General features: G+C 31.5%; 1 protein-coding gene across 1 annotated transcript; it reads left to right on the top strand.

The window, feature by feature from the left end:
• Positions 1-1,437: 1,437 nt before the first annotated feature.
• LOC129218126 (apolipophorins-like) lies at positions 1,438-21,906 on the top strand. The gene is made up of 33 exons (XM_054852335.1): positions 1,438-1,509; positions 2,574-2,624; positions 3,175-3,335; positions 3,968-4,189; positions 4,687-4,836; positions 4,927-5,131; positions 5,604-5,850; positions 6,773-6,938; positions 7,021-7,188; positions 7,359-7,499; positions 7,871-8,021; positions 8,136-8,413; positions 9,047-9,127; positions 9,292-9,408; positions 9,500-9,705; positions 9,795-9,977; positions 10,392-10,650; positions 11,247-11,400; positions 11,787-12,047; positions 12,498-15,277; positions 15,467-15,641; positions 15,731-15,897; positions 16,168-16,333; positions 16,447-16,631; positions 17,355-17,587; positions 18,053-18,330; positions 19,060-19,188; positions 19,358-19,387; positions 19,925-19,966; positions 20,229-20,276; positions 20,433-20,701; positions 21,407-21,623; positions 21,711-21,906. Exons 1-33 carry the CDS (start codon positions 1,458-1,460, stop codon positions 21,731-21,733), a joined length of 7,995 nt encoding a protein of 2,664 aa, XP_054708310.1. The 5' UTR covers positions 1,438-1,457; the 3' UTR covers positions 21,734-21,906.
• The last annotated feature ends 16 nt before the right edge of the window (positions 21,907-21,922 follow it).

The raw sequence follows: 21,922 nt of genomic DNA, 5'->3' as shown, positions 1-21,922 counted from the left end.
TTTGAAAACTGACCGAAAAAAGTGTTCTAAAAAACGGGACAAGTGTCGGTGTTCCAAAAGTATTTTGACATGTGTTCTCAAAACGTTTCTAATAACTATTACAAAAATAGTGTTCTCAAAAAGGCGACAAATATACGTGTGAAAAAAGTGTTCAAAAAGTGTTTGATTATTTTTACAGCACTACTGGTGTGTTTACCTTAATGTTTATTATGACGTGCTGTTTCTTAACATAACAAGCATAGATTAAATGCATTTATGGGGAAGTATCATAGAACGCGTTCTATTACGTGAAGGAGATCAAATTTACAAAACAATGGATTATTAGCAAAAGTATTTTTTTCCCCATTTTAAAACATGTTTTACGTTTCAAAGATTCAGGAGGTAGAATAATACTTGACATATTTTACCCGTGAAATAATACGCGAACTAAAAACTCACAGAGTTTTGGGCAACGTCTTAGCTCAAGAACTATTGAAAACTGCCAGTAACTTATTTTTCTTTTTAATAAAAGCCACCATTGATCTTCATCATAAACAAAGCATATATTTTCCTAACAATCTATTAAGCATTATCGCAAATCATTTTAGTTATTCTTTTGTAAATACTATGAGTATTAAGATTCTTAGATTTGTAGTTAAAATATTGTTTAATTTTTTTTTTCAGCAACGAGAACCACAATGGGTCTTTATCAGAAAATCAGCGGTTGTTTAACTAACAGTTTATAAAATAATATCAGAAAACATTTCAGTTATTCTTTTGTAAATACTATGAGTATTAAGATTCTTAGATTTGTAGTTAAAAGATTGTTTAATTTTTTTTTTCAGCAACGAGAACCACAATGGGTCTTTATCAGAAAATCAGCGGTTGTTTAACTAACAGTTTATAAAATAATATCAGAAAACATTTCAGTTATTCTTTTGTAAATACTATGAGTATTAAGATTCTTAGATTTGTAGTTAAAAGATTGTTTAATTTTTTTTTTCAGCAACGAGAACCACAATGGGTCTTTATCAGAAAATCAGCGGTTGTTTAACTAACAGTTTATAAAATAATATCAGAAAACATTTCAGTTATTCCTTTGTAAATATTGCAAAGATTCTGGTTCTTGGATTACATATTGAAAAGATTTCGGACTAAAAAATGTGCCTGATCAAGATAAAGTATTATTGTTAATTTCTATATTTGAAACGGTGATCCTTTATTTACAAGCCTGATGCATTTCTCAGAGTGTTCTTGATGACGAGACGGTCAGATTTCTTGCATAGATAATTTTTAGAAGAGATTGCGTCTTTACCCTTTAACCTCCATAATTTTTGCAAATTAGCATTTTTGCGCTCCGCTATCGTCTTGATATTTTTGCTGGTGCAGGATCTGGGTGAGTTTGAAGTGACTTAGCTGGCTATTTAAGCAGGGATAAATAGCCCCTTCCTCACTACCGGAGTCATTCCTCAGCAATCATGGGGCTGAGACTCATTGCAGTAGCATGCCTGGTGGGAGCTGCTTTTGCTGGTGAGTATTTACTCTTAGAGAATTCGGTAGGGAGAATACCCTAAACCATGTTTCTGCTTTTAGAAGTTTGGAGTAGTTTTTTTCTGAAAACTTGAAAAATCTAGTAACATGTTAATATAAAAAATATCAGAGACTCAAAAATGAAAAAAAAAAAAAAAATACTTTATTTATTTTTAATGTTCGGAGTTGTTTTTTTCTAAAAACTTGGAAAAACCAGCTATATATTAATGAAAAAAATATCAGAAAATTAAAAAGGAAAATAAAACTTTACTTTTTAATTCGTTTTTAATGTTCGGAGTTTTTTTTTCTCTAAAAACGTGGGAAAATCGAGTTACATTTTAATGCAAAAAATATCAGAGATTTAAAAAGAAAAAAAAAGTTTACTCTTTTATTTGTTTCGTTCGCAGTTGTTTTTCTGAAAACTTGGAAAAAAATTTTGTTTGTTATTAATTTAAAAAATGCATTGAGATTTAAAAGGAGAAAAAACATTTTTTTTAGGTTACATAACACAATATTTTACTATTTTTATTTGTTACATAAAAAAATCGATTAATAAAAAAAAAACGTTACGGTGCCGTAAGGTTAAGAGCCGTAAGGTTAAAATTACCATTAGGCAGAGGTCTTAATTCCTAGATCAAATGTGACTTCAACTTATACATCGATTTTTAACTTAAAACTTGAACGAAATCATCTGTGATTTCCGCAAATAGCACATTATTTGTGTAGTGTTATTCTATTACTTTTGACACTGTCATAAATGCAAATACTATTTATTGAACAAGCAAATGTTTTTTACGAAAAAGTTTCGTTCATATTAATGGTAATATCTTTAGTTTTTAAATTCTTATCGTGAAATAAGAACGTGCATCAACTACAACAATATCATTCAGAAGTTTAGGATTAATGATGCCAAATACACAGTAGATAATGGCGATACATACAACTTTCAAATATATTTAAGAAAAATTGAAACAAAAATGAATATTCATTCAATTATTTTTTTTTCTAAATGTTTTAGTTTTTTAACCCCGTGAACTAACGAAGTTTATGTTAATTTTTTTAAGGCCCATTCCAGAGACAATCAGAAGTGCGATGTGCTACTAGCTGCGCAGGCTGTAAGTAATTTTATTTTATTTCTATTGGTTCAAATGAAATAAATTTCTTAATTATATAGGTAAAAAAGGCATTGTAATGAAATTTGTCAAACCAAATAATTTTTTTTAAGTATATAGGTAAAAGAGAGCTTTTTAAATGAAATTTGTCAAAGCCAGAACATTTTCTAAAGTATATAGGTAAAAGATAGCTTTGAAATGAAATTTTTCAAAGCCAGGAAATTTTCTTGCATGGCATTTTAAACTTCTATATTATTACTTCAAGTATAAATGCAGCAACAGACTGCGTAACAAGTTATTGCTACTTTATTACTTTTACTCGAATACCAAAAGGAACTCGCTTAAAGGTAGACTAAATTGTAATTCATCCATAAATTAATGCATTAGTAACTTTGAAAAAATGTCGTTTCAACTTATAAAATTATTGCAGCATGTTATGTTTCATATCTCTTAACTCTAATAAATCGAATGCATTATAAGTTTCAAGTTCTCTCATTTCAATTTGTAAAGAAATTTGCAGCTAAATTACAACATCCTATTTTCCTATTTTCAGCTGAAGAGGGCGAAAGATTTAAATATGAACCTGGACAAGTATACACCTACGACTACAAGGGCATCAACTACCTTAAAATTGCCGGACAAAGGAAACAGAAGGCCCAAATTAGTGGAAGAGCAGAAATTCACGTCATAAGCAAATGTGACATGATTCTACAGGTAACAATTTTTTTATGATCCTGCTCAAAATTCAAAATAATTAAACAAACATTTGAAATTGAACAATATCTGAAAAATGCAAAATTATTTCCAAATTAAAATACTTGTGATTATTATTATTTTCATAGTACTCTTTAATGCATTACATTAACCCTTTAAAGACCACTTAACATGTGTCCTCCCATAAGTTTAAAATTTATTTTATACACTATCGAATATACAAATAGTTAATAGATTGTACTTTTCCCCATACTATTGTGGCACCATAATATAAAAAAGTTACAGTTTAAAAAATATACTTATTTAAAAAAAATCTTAAATTTGCATACTCCGCTTTAAAGATTATGGTCCTTAAAGAGTTAGCTATGAGTAAAAATTAACTTCATAGCAGAGGAAATTCATTTTTTTACATAGTATTTTCTCATTCAAACTATAGAAAATATAAAAAATTTTAATCGATAAAAATACCAGAAAAATTATACATCCAATTAATTACATTGATTCATTATAGTTCCATTAAAACAAATGTAAAATATGTTACTCGTGTGATTAAATGTAAGCAAAAATATTTACGCCACTTCAAGTGTGGTACTTTATTTTTGAAGATTAAATTGTGTGTTTCATATTTTTAGCTAAGAAGTATAAGAATTGATCAAAGAGCATCTCATGAGGAAACATCTGAATTGATGAGGCAGTTGGAAGTACCTATGCCTTTTGCTTTTGAGGATGGCAAAATTGATCATGTGTGCTCCAGCCAAGAAGAATCTACACAATCACAGAACATCAAGAAGGGAATTCTGTCTTCCATTATTAACACCATGACCGAATTTGATGTTGATCAAATGGTTAAAGAAGTAAGTTTATTTTAGTGGTAACTTGCACAGTAGCCTATCATAAATCTTCTCTTTACAATGATTTCAATCAATACCTATAATTTAATCATAAAAGCATAGGGTCAATCATCAAGGTAATGCTTGTGAAAGCTTTATCTTTATATTTTAATTCTTTGTTAAGTGCTTAAACTCAATTAAACTTTTAACGTTAATTTAGATAAAAGTTGAACGGAGAAAAAAATATCATAATGCACTGAGTATTTTAAGCACAACTAAGTACAATAATAGTTACATAAACATTTCATATGTTCAAAGTTAGAGGCAATATATTGCATGCGTCATGTTTTTATACTTTTATGACTGTAGCTATTTTACTTTCCGGTATCAATCAAAATTTAAACTTCTATGAAATAGTGGAATGTTTAAAAATTAAAATAATATGTTTGAGTTATTAAGTGATCAAACTCAACTAGACACGTGGTTTCCTAGATATTTATTAATAATTATTTTAATTTCAGACTGACAGTTTGGGAACATGTGCCACAAAATATACCGTAAAACAAGGCAGGGGTACAGTTGTCCAGAAATCCAAAGACTTGAAATCTTGCACCAACAGACATACCTCAGTAACATCCTTAATCACAAACCCATATGAAGCAGAAGATTCAGTGAGTTCCGTTATTGTTTTTTTGACAGCATTACTTGTCAGTGTTTTTCATTTAATATTTTACCTCTAACTAAATTTCAACGTCTTACAGGAAATTCACACAGTTCCTATTTTCCCCGAAGAAAAGTTAACTTGTGAACAAGAAATTGAACAGCAGATTATCAAGAATGTTAAGTGCAAGGAATATGCTACAATTAAACCTTTTAGGCAGCAGGACAGTATCATTGAATTTGAAGGAGAAGTTGAACTTCGTCTGAGATCAGTTACTGAAGGCGATGGTTTAACACCTCAAATGCGTAAGTTCTAAAACAAATTTAATTAATATGAGAAATACTTTTTAAAATCACAGCAGAAATATTAGAAAAATTTCTAAGCTAGTGTAATGAAATTCCTCGCTGAAATCAACTGTAAAGATTTTAGGAAATATTGCATCTATTTTTTGGATTGTAACAATATTAACACCTCTTTTTCGGCTAATTTTATGAAAATTTGTTTCGAATTCAGAACCAAATAAATATAAAATTTCTCAAAGCAAACATTGCTTTTCTCAGTATAGTTATTTGAAATGAAAATATAAGGAATAGTATTAATTCAATACTACTGTAATGCAATGCTTTGTATTACTCATTTAGTTATGTGCTCTTAAATTGAAATCGCATAAAGATAAGGTTTTTGAACTTATATAATTAAGGGAAAAACATCAGAAAAAATGACTTTGTTATTTATACACTTTCAAAGATGATTACCAAACATATTTATATCTTCCAGAGCCCGTTCATGTACAGCACCCAATTTTATACAACCTCGAAGAAGATGCTGGAATAGAGCGTTATGAGAGACAAGTTGAAGAGCTGCTTAAAAACATGTGCCAGAAGAACAGTGGACTTGTTGATGCAACTATTAGCAAGGACTTCTTTGACCTAGTATCATTCTGCAAACATCTACCATACGAGTCACTAGAAAAAATCTACCGATCTTTAGAAAATGGACAAATTTGCTCGTCTAAGAAAATTAAGTAAGTGTATTCAATTTGTCATGCTTTCATGAACACGGTTTTGTTCTTTTCATTTGAGGCAGTGAGAAGCAAAGGGATGTAAATGGCAAAATTAAAAATTTGGATATAACCAGTACACATGGTAGGTGAACCTCTCCTCTATCTTGGGGCAATAGATGGTACTAGTAGTCCTGGTAGTTGCTTCTATACAGCATGATTTAGAAAAAAATTTCAATGAAAGCTTACCTAAGATGTTATCTTTAAACGCGTTTTATACTCAAAACTTGAAAATGTCCACTTACATCCCTTTGCTTCTCACTGCCTCATTTATTGTTTTGAATTCTCAAAAAGTTTACTTTAAATTAACAGCTATAAAATTGGAATACAATTTAAAAAAAAAAAAAAATAAGAAGAGACAATTTTGTACTAAATTAACTTCTTTTTTCTTCTAATGAGGATATGTTTCTTATTGGTGCTTAGCAGGAAAAGAGGCCAACGTTAGACTCTCCATTTTGCTCGCCTTGACGCCAATAGAAAAGTTGTGTCAGAAACATTAAATCAACGATTAATGGGTAAAAATAGCAATAAAATTGCAATCACGTATGTCAGGATTAAAAGGAATGCAAAGGTGAACATTTTAATAAAAAGTCATACTACCTGAGCGGCACGATGGAGCAACTTATTATTCATATTTTCCTATTCACTCTGTAACTCTGGAGAAATGATAAAACTTTCTAGAAAAAACTTCAAAGGATAATCTGATGCAAATATAGCAACTAATTAGCTAGCTTATTTGAAAAAACAAAATTACTTGAGGACTATAACAGTAATTAAAACTGACAGTTTAGTTTTTTTTAGTTAAAATGACATTGCAAAACATTTTAAGTTAATTTTTCAGTAAATCTCTTGGTTCAGTTACATAATTATGTAATACTATTTACAGGGATGTGTTCGTGGATGCTCTACCGATGGCCGGTAGCGCAGGATCTATTAAACTAATGGTTAAACTACTTGTACAAAAGAAAGTAGTAGGAGTGAAATCGAAATTGTGGACAATATCCTTAGCTTTCATCCGAAAACCAACTGACAAGACTTTATCCGCTGTTGTCGTAAGTCCTTATGATGTACTTCTTAAAAGCATTCAACGGCACGTGGAAATTTTATGTTAAAATGTCCTTTTTGTTTTTGTAGGATTTATTGAAGAAGGATAAATCTGCATCAGTTCTTCTCGGAGTATCTGCTATGGTTGGTCGACACTGTCAACAGCATCCATGTGAAAGGTCACAAGCTGTCAAACAAATAGTATCTGAGCTCAGCCAAGCCATTGGACGCCAGTGTTCATATGATGATGAAAAAGAGGTATGGGAAATGTATTAAATAGGAATTTATTATATTTGATTTAGTTTGTCAAACAAGACTTTTTTATATTATTTACTAACTTTTCACATCATTTCAATGTAACTGAAGATATGAGTTCTAAGCAACTTTTTATTTTTTATTTTGAGCATTAAAGACTTTTTTAATTGCAGGTAATTGCTATCTTGAAAGCTTTCGGAAACATGGGATACTTAGGTGAAGCTCAGTCAAACATTCTAGCATGCACTAGATCAAATGTACCTTCAATTCAAGTGAGGTTGGCTGCTATTGATTCCTTCAGACGAACTGAAAAGGTAATTAAAAGCATGTTCTATGCATAAAAAATAATGAAATAGCTATTATTAAAAGTAAAGCTTTTAACAATGAAGCTAAAAAAACTTGCTTTTAACTGTTGATTTTAAGAAAAGAGCACTTTTTTTACTCTGGCAAGTGCACAAGCATCCACGGTTGTTAGTAAAAGTTACCTAGAATAAAAGCTACTGAATATTCTTCCGACATTTTTTGCGAACTGTATAAATAGTTTGCTATTTGCATAAAGGATGTATGTATGGATTAACTCCGACAAAAATTTATAAATACTTTTGGTATTTTTTATAGACAATTAACATATATTTTTAATTTAATACCTGTTTTATTAACGCATGTTAATTCTTGATGATTTTAGGTAAGACCAAGGGAGTTGCTCAGCTTGTTCTCAAACTCTCAGGAACATTATGAGGTCAGGATTGCTGCTCTTTCTAGCATCATTAGAAATGCTGATATGCAACAAATTCAAGCAATAGAGAATGTTATTGAAAATGAAAAGCACGAACAGGGTAATATAGACAATTTGAGATTTTATTTAAATGAAACTGATTATTTCAGTAATTAGTTTAATGCGCTTTAAACAAATATTCTTGAATTATTAATTTTTAAAAAAAATATTTCAGTTGCTTCATACGCTGCCACTTTAATCACCAACGTGAAGAAATCCTCATCCCCGAGTAAAAAAACTGTCCGAAACCTTCTCCAAAACGTGAAACCCAAGATGCCTGCAAACTATTGGACTTCTTCAAAGAATATTGAGCTGTCTACTTTCAGTGATCCTTTGAACGTGGGTGGTAGTTTTGAAGCTGATTTGATCCATAACCCACAGTCTTTGATGCCCCGATCTTTGCACACCCGATTTGACATTGATTTGTTTGGCTCTCGTATGAACATGTTTGAGGTAAATATACCTTTGCATCTTTCATATAATATGTTTATGACATGCACTGAAAAGCTTTAAAGTTAAATTTAACTGCTTTTTAACTAAAATAATGAATGAAATAATTGATTTCTCTCCCCCAATTAATTTAATTTTCAGCTTTCAGATAATTTAGGGAATGATTGAAGTAGAGAGTATTATTTACATTTTTACTTCATTACATGAAAGTATTTTGTGATCGAAAAATAAAGCGTATTCATGAACGAAATACATAATATATTGAATTGTATAAGATTAATTTAAAACATTTAAATTGTTTCTATTACCTAAAATTTAAAAATAAAACTCATGACATAAATTAAAATGTTATTAGAGATCCATAGTGCATATCAGTTTCATTATGCATTTTCATTTTGGAGGGGGAAAACCCCCACAATTTTGCTTTTATATGCCATAAAAAGTACTAAAAAATTAATAAAATAAATACCGTTGCAGCATCTATTGTTTTAATTATTTCTTACTATCAGTAATATTAGAAAAATAAATTGCTACTATCAAAAAATTACTTTCGTAGCAAAATATAATTTCAATAATGATGTATTTAATTAGTATTAAAATATTTATTAACTGATTAATTTTTATTTTAATTCAAAGATGGGAGTTCGTGCTGATGGTCTTGAAGAACTCATGAAGAAGGTTTTAAGATTGAAATCAAGAGCAGAGAGTTCAAGCGAAGTAAGTTTTTGGATTTCCCTTATTTCAGCTGTTACGGTAGGAATGCTTTAAAATTGAGACATAAAAACGTTCAATACGATTCCCACTAATTAAGTTTCAGAAATTAGGTGTGATGTAATCGATTGTAAATGCATCTTAATAACTTTTCACTTTATTATTTTTAGAGTGGACTACAAGCATCTATTTACTTGCGAACCATGGGAATTGAGTTTTTCGAAGTTTCTGCATCTGATTTGACCGGATTAAAGAAAATGTTGCAAGCTGTTGACGTAATGAACCAGGTACGTATCACAGAAATTTAGTTTAAAGCTAAAGTACACCTTATAACGCTGTACATTTAAAATTATACGTAAATATTTATTTATTGCACAGATTTCCCACGAAAAGACCGCAGAGTTTTCACACAGTTTCCTCTTCATGAACTCCAAACTTGTTATTCCCAGCGTCACTGGTAGATCTTACTCATTTGGAGTAACTGGAAGTGCTACTGTTGGTCTTACAGCAAGCAGCAAGTTTGACGTCTTGAATCTGCTTTCCCGCCCAAGAAATGGTGACATCCATGGACGTTTTAAACCAAGGTAAAATAAATAGTAGTTTCGTCACTAAGCCCTGTTTCATTAGCTTTCAAACATGCATGAATGATATATTATTTTGAAATGAATTCCAGTTGCAACGTTGAAATGGCAGCCACAGTTGGTATGCACTCGAACACCGGAAGACCTGATATGAAAATCGTGACAGTTCTGCACTCTGAATCTGACATTGAAGCTCGCTTCCAACTCAAAGAAGGACACCTTGCTCTTGCAAGTCTTACCATGCCTTCCGACAACGTACTTGTTGCAAAAATGAGGTAATTGGATTACAATTGAATATTTATTAATTAAAGTAATTTTTATAACTAATTAATAAATCAATATTTAATACTTTCGGCTAATTAAAATTTATCATATCGCAAAATGATACGCTCCAACGTAATATTTACTGAACTACAAATTAGTTGTTGTTACATAAATGCAAATTACTGTAAGTTAAATTTTTAAAGCATATGAAATTTTATAGTTTGATTTATTTAATTCAAGTCATTCATAAAGAAAGAAAGACCTTAAAAGTTATAAATTTTAAATGCTCTGCTTCCGCAGGGGTAGACTGAAAGGGAAAATTGACGCAAACTTTTGTTTCAAACTGCAAGTGAATTAATTGATGAGGCTATATTATGATTCAATTTACTCTTGTTCTTGATCAGAAATTTTGTGTGTACTTTCAGCTCAAATGTGATTGAAATCAACCCCGATCACAGTGAAAAACTAGCTTTTGGGGAAATGCACAAGAAAATTGACAGCTGCATCCCTCAATTAGAGAAACCATTCGGCTTAACTGTCTGCGGAAAATGGGAAGTACCTCGACCCTTCTTCGACAAGAAGTTCCCATACGTCAGAGGAATTGGTAATGTTGAATTGAGTATTAAGAAAACTGATCCTGAAATGAAAGGTTATGAATTTAAAGTGGAAATCCCAAAACGTGAAGTAAGTCTATACGTTAGTTGCTATTAGAAGTTAGTTATCAGAAAAGAAAATGTTTTTTCTGTTATATAATCCGGTTAAATAATTTTTCAAATAAAAAAATTGTCAGATAAATTTGGTATTTGTTTAAAATATTTAACGCGATTAATTTTTCAACAAGTTTAATTCCTAAATAAAAGCAAAATTAATAAATGAAACAATAACTTGATGGTTTTTCATGCATAAATTCACTTCTCTTGTATTGAAAAAGTGATTCCTCGTAACCGTAAAACAAGTGCATAGAATGAGTTGTAATTTTTGCGTTTAGTTAATGGTGTTTTTATTTAAGCAAATCCATTTTAAACTTCAACTCGTTTTATGAGCATTAATGTATTAAACTATTTTGAAATACGTTTTGTACATTATTTAAGGGCATATTCAAGTGAATAATATTATGAGACATCTAAAAACTATCGTCCTCAGAAATTTGAATTAAATTCACTGTACAGTTATAAACCTTATCAAACAGGAAAGCAGAGTTTCTATCAACATTTTGCCATAATTTCTGCAGAAAAATGTTGTTTTTTTTTCAAACACTAAATGATTCATTTAATTTTTAGGCTGATGTCATGATCTACCAAATTGCTTTAGATACTCCCCAATCTCGTATATCTCGAAGATTTAGCGGAGACTTAAAAATTAGAAAGACTGCACCAGGAAGCAAAGAATACACTATCGATTTGAAGAGTCCATTCAAAAGTGCTTCTGCTAGAGGTAAAAGCTATTGCATTTTTTTTTCTGCTTTAGAGTCAGGGCCTGATTAGTAGATAGTGTGAATAGAGTGGAATAGATATTTCAATTGTATCATCCAAACATTTCTAAAATTATTTAGAACTACTATTTTATCACATGTTTAGTCTTAAAAATATGATTTGAATTTATTTCTTCTTCTTTATTAGCAGTTAATGTTATTGAAACAAAACCAATGGAAAGTTTTGTAAGCAGTTAACATTAGGAAATTCTTAAATTTTAAGAAGTTCTAATATTAGTATGTTTTGAGCCGTCTGATTATTTAGTTAGGTCCTGAAATGTTCAGTAATCCGTGGTTAGCGAATAATTAACATTCATTCTAATCGCTCTTACAAATTCTGCAATTATAGGTTCATGCACCATGCGAAACGATTTGGTTGAAGGAAATGCTGAAGTTCTCTGCGGATCTAAAAGGATTTCTGTCAAAGCTTCAACACAAATATCTGATTCCACTCAACAAAAAGTTTTCAAACCTTCCCTTGAGATTACTCTTCCAAGCTCTCGTGTTGTCAAATTGGGTGGTGAGGTCTCTGTTTCAAAAGGACGAAAACAACAAGTTGCCATTGATATAAAATCCAACGTGCCCCAGCGCAGACCTTTGTCCCTTAAAGGTATGTGTAAAGTCTTATGTGTAATTTTCAAGTATTGTAGCAAGAAAGATGTCTCTGAAATTGATGTTTCACGTTAGATGAAATTGTGTAGATTTTTTTCTGCACATATATGCTTGAACAGATGCTGTGTACTTTAGGACTATACTGTCCTGAAAAGTATACAGAAATAACTATTAGACTCTTTAAACCCTTTTACAAATCATCTTTAATGCGTAATTTTTATTGTTCTTTAATACGTAAAAAGCTTATATTTGAGTAATCATATGCACGAGAGCTCAAAATTTACATTCGCTGAAACGTGATCCTTTGCTTGCTTTACGAAAGTCATACTCATGATTTTTTATGTCTGAAATGTAAGTCTATAGAACTATTTTGATTAAACGTCAATTTCAGAAATCATGTGTTTCGTTTATACACCAATGCATTCATAATTCATAATTTTTAATCTAGGAACTTTGACAACTGAGGGTCGTGTCAGCACATCAAAAGACGCCGAATGGAAAGTTAGTTCTGATATTGGATTAATAGCTCCTGTTATGGATGTACAATTGAGAGGTTCAATTGAGAAACAATCAAAGCAATCCCAGGCTTTAATATCTGACATTAAGATCGATTACCAAAGAGAAAGGTCCCAGAAACACACCGTAATGTTTTCAAAACGAATCCAACAGAGTGCTTCAAAATTGAGTACATCAGCTTCATTTGAAATGACCCAGTTCCCATCTGCAAAATTGCAATTGCAGTGGAGTATGCAGGGAAAGCTTAGGGATTCTTTGAAGAATGACATTACTCTAAAGTACGGAAGGAATCCAGAGAAAAATTACATTACAGTTTTGCATTCCAGTCAGATGCCAAGGAATGCACCAGGTGAGTGCAGGCTATCTGTAAAAGCACCAGAATTTCATATTGACAGTGAACTCAAAGTATCACATGAATACCAAAAGAATTCCAAGATTTCTGTTGAAACTGATCTGAGATATAAACAGGAGAAACACATCAAATGCCTTCTGAACTGGGAAAAACCATCCAGAAAACCATTGAAACAGAATGTAAGACTTGAAGTTGAACTTCCAAGCCAGAGAAAATTGATGTATCAAGATGAAGTTCAAGAAACTAGCCCAGGTATTTATGAAGGAAATTCTCTTGTTCAGTGGCAATCTGATAGGAGAGCTGAACTAAAGTACAAAGTCCAGAAACAAAATGACCGTTCAACTCACAACTATGAAATTGAGACTACTCTTCGACTTCCACAGCGTCAGTCACCAATCAAGAGTAAGGCTTCTTTGAAGTTGGGAGGAGAAAGCATTGCAGTTGAAGGAAGACTTAATTTGGATAGATCCTCTGAACATTTCATTAAGGCTCATTTAAATAAGAAAGGCTCTAGTCATCTTAGTTTAAAAGTACCTCAAGTAGAAGCTAAATTCACATTCTTTCGCGAATTGACCAGGAGAGCTATAGATATGGATTTGAAAATGGATTTATTAAGAAGGCCTCGTCACATTATTGCATCAAGTGATTTGAATTTAGAAAGTAAGAAGAAATTGAAAGTTAAAGTTCAATGGGATGCCGATAGAAATCCAAACCAGAAAATGCTTCTTCTGACTCAAATCGAAAACACTGGAAGCGGTTCAAGAGCCTCATATTCCGTTACAGGTAAATTGCAGGTTACCGAAATAGTAAACATTGATATTTCAGCTTCTGGAGATTCTCGCATAGTCGGAAGACACGAAACACAGATTGAAGCAACTGTTATGAAATCTCAGCCAATTGGTGCTACCATTAAATATGATTTGAGTAGCGAAGGAATAGCAACTTCAATTAAAGTGTCAAGAAGTCATTCGGATAAACTCGAAGTTTCAGCGGAAGCTCGTCTTAAGAAAAACGTCAATGATATTCAGCTGACTTCAAGGGCAGCAATTAAATCTTTAGATAGCTCTTTTGAAAGCAAAGAGTGGAGTTCTCAAGGTTCTATTTCACGCGCAGAATCATCTCTCACTGTAAAATCTCATGCTAGATTGCAATGGGCAGCAAACAAAATTTACGAATCTGAAGTAAACTATGATCTTAAGCCTAGTTTGGTACTCATGAAGGCACTTTTACATACACCGCATATTCAGTTTGAAAAACAAGCTATTGGTTTCTCTCTGCGACGATCTCGCAATGTAATTGCATCTTCCGCCACCTTAGAATTGCTTAATGGGAAAGTAGTTTCTGTCTCATCTGAAATTAACACTCAACAGAACCATTTCAGCTATGAAACAACAATAAGCTCACCATTCCAAGTTATCAAAGCAGCCAAAATTCACCTATCCTTCGATAACGAAAGCTCCCAAAAAAGTGGTTTATCATACATCGAACTAAATGGTGAAAGAAAGATTGATTCCGAAGCAAAAATGATTACTTCTGGTAGAGACATTGAAATTCAAGGAAGACTTAAATCAGTATGGTCCAAGGAAGTATCTGTTCACATTCAAGTTCAAAAGGGTAGAGAATCATTCAAGTACTCCGCAAATGTCATGAAAGAATCATCTAATTTGCTTTCTGCAAGTGTTTCAAAACAAACTTCGAGTCAAGATCAGCAGTATTCAATAAACGCAATTTGCCTCGAAAAACCTCTATTAGATGTTAAGTATTCAAAGCAACTATCACAGGCTTCTCCCAGACAAACCCTGGAAGCTCATTCTCAAGGACCAGTTTCTTTCTCAGTTCAAGCGACGCAGAACGCTGACGATTTCCACTTTGTTTTGAAAGCATGCAGAAATTCACGAAGGCAAGAATGTTATCACGTGACAGGACACCACAAGGCTGCTCTTCCTGACCAAAGACTCTACAAAAAAGTAATATTGGACATTGAAAAATCTGTTGGACAGTCTGAATCTCAAAAGTTAAGCCACGTTCTTTTTGTCATTTCTCTAGGAAGTCACGATTTCAGAGAAAAAATAATGGTTTCTTTCGACAACAAAAACTACGGATACGAAATCCGTGCTCACCTTAGGGAGCATGAGAAAGAGCCAAGTCATATGGATGCTCACCTATTTATGCCAAGTCGTACAGCTCGAGTCAGAGGTACTGCACTCCACAACAGTGAAGAATCCTTGATTCAGTTAGAAATTTTCCCTGATGCATCATCCCCCCAACGAAAGTTTGGAGTACAGTTAAAGAAGCAAAATCTGCTACAGACTAGTGAAATTAAAGGAAATGCCCAAATAATATACCCTGGAATGCAGAAGGTAGGTTGAACTGATTGTTAATTTTAATTGTAAATAACACTTAAAGTGTTCAGATCGTAATTTTGAAAGTAATTATCTATAGTTATGAAATTAATAGTCAATAGTTTTACTTTGTAAAAAAGAATAATTTATTGACACTACTTTTAAAACGTATTAATTACAATGAAATTTTTGTTATTTTATTTTTAGCCCCTGCAAGTGAGTGGACAAGTTCAAATAGACGGAAAGCTACCAGTAAGAGGAAAATTGGAAATGCATTATTCACCTTCATCTTGGAACAAGGTTTTGACTCTGGAAATATCTCCTGAACTAGAAGGAAGACGGGGTGAAAAGAAAGCAATCTTGTACAGACTGCATCGTGAAGGTAAAAACGCACTCTTGTTATATTCAAAATTATGAAGCATAAAAATATTAATTTTTGAACTTTTAAAATTAAGGCATATTTCCTTTTAGATCAAAGTTTAGATCTCTCTGTAAAACTGATTCAAAGGAAAACTAGAGCTGAAGACGTTTATGGATACGAATATCACTTTAAGACATCCCAATTAGAGCAAACTGGTGGTCTCTCTATCAAGCTTTCTGAAAAGAGCAACGGAAAACCAACAGCAATTGAAGTTTCAGTAAGCAACGTTTTTATGCCAATGTGTTTAAAAAATAATGGTCAATAGCATTTAAAAATAATTTAAATACTTTCAATAATTTGTTGTTACACTTTTGAGTTTTTGTTTATAATCAGTTAAATTTTGTAAAAGTAGCAAACTACACTAATGACACAGTTTTGATAGCTGTTAATATATAAGTTTATGTATATGAGGGATTTTTTAAGCTCATTTGTATGCTTCAAAACTTGCACACTTAAATTTTTAACATGACACAAAATTTCCTTTTAGATGAACTCACCTGAGTATGACGTTAAAATAAGAGGAAGCACAGTATGGTCCTCAACTTTGCCAAAGCAACTCAAATTCAGCATAATGGCTAAAGGACAAAAGGTTTATGAAGTCGCACTCCAAGCTGAAGATTACTGTCTGACTGTAGATCAGTCTCTTAGTCAAGGTAACAACGGTCTTAGTAGTTAAAGTTATTATTAGATGCTTTGCTTAGAATTCAGCTGAAACTGTAGTGTTTGAAAAGGAAAATAAATATAGCATTATTTTTTTTATTTCTAGGTCCTTTACTGAAGACTGAGATGTGTTTTAACAAAGTGAAAAATGGAATTATCAAAATTGTGTACCTTGAAAGCTATTACAAGCAACACAAATGCTTAGATCTCAGCTTAAACATTGATCGAAAACAAAGAAACATTGCAACTATCGTGATAAACTGGGATAAAGAAGATCTCCGAAATGTTATGGTAACATTCTAACATAATATATTAAATATTTATAATCATTTGAAAAAAAATGTGGAGAAAATTTAATGAAAATACTATCAATAAGAAAACATTAAGGCTATTATGTTATGATAAATTGATCTTCAATATTAGACTCTGAAGTTTCTCGATTATTCAAGTACTCATTAAGAGTAGCAATTTGTGTGTCTTGATAACATCGGATATTTTAAGTTTTATCTTTGTTTCTTCTTAATTACTCACAGAAAGAAACCATTTTCTATAGCTTCATCAACGCCAGGTAAAAATGCTTTTAAAACTATTTTTTGGTGGGGATGGTTTTAACGGTTGGGATATACAACAGAACTTTCAGAGTAACCTATCACATGTTTGAAAAAACCTGATGCTACCATTTAAATATGATGGGAATTAGTAACTCATAAATTTAAAGAAAAGAAAACGAGTCACGTAGTTTCTATTATTGAATCTTTTCTGTAATAGAAACACAATGCATATAAAACAAGACGATTTTATTAGATATTAAACGAAATTAAGTTCAGAATCTAATAAAATATTTCTTATTAACCACCGATTTTATTAGAAAAAAATCCAAACAATTTAGCACTGCCATTACCTGTATACTATTCACCTGGGTTATAGAATGACTATAGTACAGTAAAAGGTATATGTTATGAGTTTTTGTTACTACCTCCATGTTTTAATAAATGCTCATTTTTGATTTTCCAGAATGAGTTGAGAGAATTGGAATCCGTGGTGATGAACAGCCCTCTTGGAGAATTACTGAAAGAAGTTAAGAAAGATCTGAAGCAAATTCTTGAGACGATAGAGCCCATTTATGAAAAGATTCAGCAAAAAGCCTCTCAAATGGTTCGAAAGCACTCTCGTTTACTGAAAGACTTGCCCAAACAAAGCCTGAAGACACTTCCCAACTTCGCCTGGACCCTCGTTCGGGAACTGATGTATGCTTCTCGATTATTTTAGTTTTTAAAGTTCTATACAAGAACAAATTTATATCCATATTGCATAATTAAATTTTGAAACATCTATTCAAGTGATAGTTCAATCTTAAGGTCTAACATTATTTTTTAGTGAAAGAGCTCCGTTAGAACTTAAAATTAGATGTTTAAATCTTTTTCTCTGATTTAAAACTTTCTACTTTAGTGAAAACGTTTTCACGAGTATCAAACTAATTTACTATTTAAATTGATATTTCAGCCAGTGCAAGAACGTTTAAGAGAGGAAGAATCTAATATAAGTTAAAAAACAAAGTTTCACTTAAAAAAAAAAAAGTTAAGAACAGTTAAGCGTTACATTAAACTGCTTCAAGCTAACTTAAATAAATACTAGATTAAAATTTTCAATATTCACAAAAACCTTTCTCACCTCAGATAAGCTAATATGTATATGTTATTTATGTTTTACAGGCCAATGGAATTTATTAAGAAGGAAGTAGTAAAACCAATTGTTGGCGTTGCTATGTGCATTGCTCATAAATACGTTCAGTATGCTTATGATCACATCCCAGATGTGATTCATGAACTCTGGAAAGAAACAAACCAGCTCTTGACAAACTGCGTGGAAAAAGTATGCACCCCAGGTACTTATTGCCATATGTTAGTGGAAACGTACAAACGTGGTGGAGTTAAGAAATGCACTCAGCTTCTTCAAAATAAAGTCCAAGAGATAAGGGAAAAAATACAAGGTAAGCTACTTTAAAGTATGAATCGGGTAGACTAATGCTTTTTATGCTTGATTTCAAAAAAAGTCATCGATTTACTCTGCTTTGTTTATCATTAAGAAAATACTTCAATCGGTAAACTTTATAAGTATAGAAACTTTTTTGAATCGTTCTCTAACTTTCTTCGTATCAGAAAAGAATCAAATTTTGTCTTGAAGACCTACTATCTACATTACTTGTTTGCAATAAATCTGATGGTTGTAACCAAGTTCTATCAAGTGGTGTCGTGTGTTAAAAGTATTTTTTTCCCAGAAACATGGACACCTCGCCAAAGCAACCACTTTTGGATAAAACATGATGTTTATACGTTGGAGTAAATAAAAGAAAGCTGTATACTTCAATGAATGAATGCATTTTGTAGTAACGTGTCACACGTTTTAACTTTAAGTAACATTTAGCATGTGGTGAAGAATAAAAGATCTGATTTTTTTTACTACTTCACGATTAGCAATAGAGCTTTCATAACATCACGAATAAATACTTGTTTTGTGTTACTGTTGTGAAAGTGTCTTTGTGAAACTATCCCTATTCAATATGGTTTCATTAATTGCTGGAAATAGCAGAACAAATTCTAGTACATAACACCTAGTTCAAGTTTCTTAGTTTATTGTATTAAAGTACTACATCTTTTTCATGTTCTTGAACTGCGAAATTTGCCTTTGTTGTAATTTTGGTTGTTGTTTTTTTCTGTAGTACATTTACCACAATTACCTGACTTCAGACAATGGATTCCTGACATTCGCAGCATAATCCCCGGAGGCAAAGATTTATTCCCAGATTTCCGTGTCTACCTTCCTGACATCAGAAAAGCAATTAATCTTGGTAAGCACCTTGTAGTTTTACTAAACTACAATTAAACCTTATAGTTTTATTAAACAATGAAAAGTCTCATCATAATGCAATAAGGTGTTATATATAAATTTATGTTCGTGACCAAAGCTATGTTATTATCAACATCAATTAAAATTTGTTTTTTTTTTCCTCTTTACAGTTGCAGCAGGTATTCAGTGGTTCTTTGATGGTAAGTATTAATCAAATGCTTTTTAAATATAGTTGTTTCATTCAGTAATATACTTCGATATAGTTCTACTAGTTAAATACTCATGTATTGCATTAAGACTTCCAGTACGTCAGCTTTTCTTTAAATTAATATGTTAAAATAAGAGCTAATCTTCATTCAACTTATTGTAAATAATTTCATAGAGTATTGATTATTAATTAACTTAGTTATTAAAAAAGAATATGTCTTTCTAAAATGCAAATATATAGGTAGTAGTATATTTAACCCAAATAAAATGATAAGGGGAAGAAATTATAATATGGAAGGAACTTTAAAAATTGATTTATACTGCATTTTATAACACATACATTCATGTTTTTCATGTCGTTTCATGCTATGACAGGACAGAAAAAAATGAACGCAGTTTCCGGGACAACTTGCTCCCGGATATTGGAAAGCATAGTATATATTGGTTATAAGTTTTATTTGTACATAAGTTTATCAAAGTAGTACTTTCATAATAGCTTAGTTTTTTAATGAAGATTATTCGTTTTACAGGCCTAGGAGACTTCGAAGTGGTTACAGCCTATTCTTACCACGGTAAAACATATTTTAATATTTCATGCAAGAATCTAAAATTTACTTTAGTCACTGGCGTTTAGGTTTTTAGACCAAAACAGTATATTTAAAACCAATAAATTTCACTTTTTACAGAATTCTATAGAATATATATTTTAATTTCACATTGAAACATAAAATATTTTTCTACAGGAATTAGTTTATTACAAGAATTAGTTCATTAAAAATGCTCATTTTGGATATGTAGTAATATTTTTCTTACACAATGACTGTTCCTTCACAGTTTGGGTCGATATGATTGTTCCAGGATTCAACAAAGTTGTTGATAATGGTAAGTCAAATTTGTTTGTATTTTTCTGCATTTATCCTTTTACAATAATCATTATTTCATACAATTCGTAAGAAAAAATTTGATTTATTGATGAAAAAATTGATAAAATCTTCAGTATTTCCTTTTCACTGTAATATTTTGTATTCTTTTATGCAGTTTCCAAGCTTTTTGATCTATCATGGTGGGTAAGGAAAATCACAAATTTCGTCAAGGAACGAAGTGAAAGAATTTTCGAAGATGTTTCCAAGAGAGAACTGTACCATAAAATTTGTCATCACCTCGAAATATTGGAGAAACAAGCCCGAGTCCAACTCCTCCGAGCATTTGACATACTGATCGAAAAGCTCAATGAGTTAATACAGCACACAAACACCACCGAAGAGTTTGAGACAATTAAGCAGCTTTTGCAGGAGCTTAAAGAAAGGGTATGTAGATATTTCTAAGTCAATTTAGATTTATATTTCCTTTCTGACTTATTTACAGATTTTAAGATCATTTTTGCCTTTACAGATTTCATTAAATATGGAAAAGTTTCTGAATTGGAATTTTGAGCATACGAAACTATGGCTAAAGTGCAATAACACTTGATTTCATTAGATAATTCCGCTGAATTAAAAGGATCCTTTGCTACGAAAATCAGTAAAATAAAAACTTTTAAGTGAAAACTTTTTAAGCTCCCAATAAAATGGCATTAATGACGTCATAATATTCTATTCCAAAACAATTTCTTTAAAAAAAAGAAACATTTCGACAATTTGATGTTTAATTAAATTTAATGCCTGAGATGTTTAGTTCCGTTTCGTTTGGAAATATTTATAGCAAATCATGTATATGAATTAATTAGAATAAGTTATAGAGCTAGGAATAGTGTTAAATTGAATCCTGTATAAGTTGGCCACTTGCCGTGCACTACTTTAGTGATCAACTTAAACAGGAGATCAATTTATAAAGGTTGATTTATATGACATAGGACAACTTCTGTACGTGGAAGAAAAAAGAAAAAAAAAAAAAAAAAAGCAGTTAACTTAGGCAGGTGGTCAACTTACAAGCGTGGTCAATGTTATAGGTTTTACTGCCTAATCTGACAGAAAAATCCTAACATAATCTGACAGAAAAATCCTTTCTTTCAGGCTCACGAATCTTGGGAAAACAAAGAAGCTCTAATGGAACAGACCTGGCAACCGCTGCGTCAAGCACTCCTGGAAGATTACCCAAAGAACTGGATTAAGCAGCGATTCACCGTCCAAAGATTCAACCCCAAAGAAGGACACATTCAGATTCAAGTTCACTATCCCTCCCAAAGCAAGCACATACAAATAATGAGCAACGCTTTGAGAGCAATCAAAAGTAAGTGTTTTTTATTACTATCTTCAGCTCCACTTTTATAAGGTGTTTCATTAAAATTTCCAACTAATTCTCTCGTATCATTTACAGGCAAAGTTACTCAGAGGAACTGAAAGGACTTCCTTCTTATTAATTTAATTGCTGAGGCTGAAACGTGACGTGCTTTGCTGCCGTCCGTTTCTTCACAATGGACTTTCTCTTATTTAAATATTTATATTTATGAAATGTATTTAATGTGTGTAAACTCGTAATTTTTTGTGAAATAAATCAATGAATAAGAAAGATATTTAGTTTGTCATTTT

This window comes from Uloborus diversus, chromosome 3, assembly GCF_026930045.1.
Source record: "Uloborus diversus isolate 005 chromosome 3, Udiv.v.3.1, whole genome shotgun sequence".
Classification (NCBI taxonomy): Eukaryota; Metazoa; Arthropoda; class Arachnida; order Araneae; family Uloboridae; genus Uloborus; species Uloborus diversus.
This window is presented reverse-complemented; position numbering and strand designations above follow the sequence as displayed.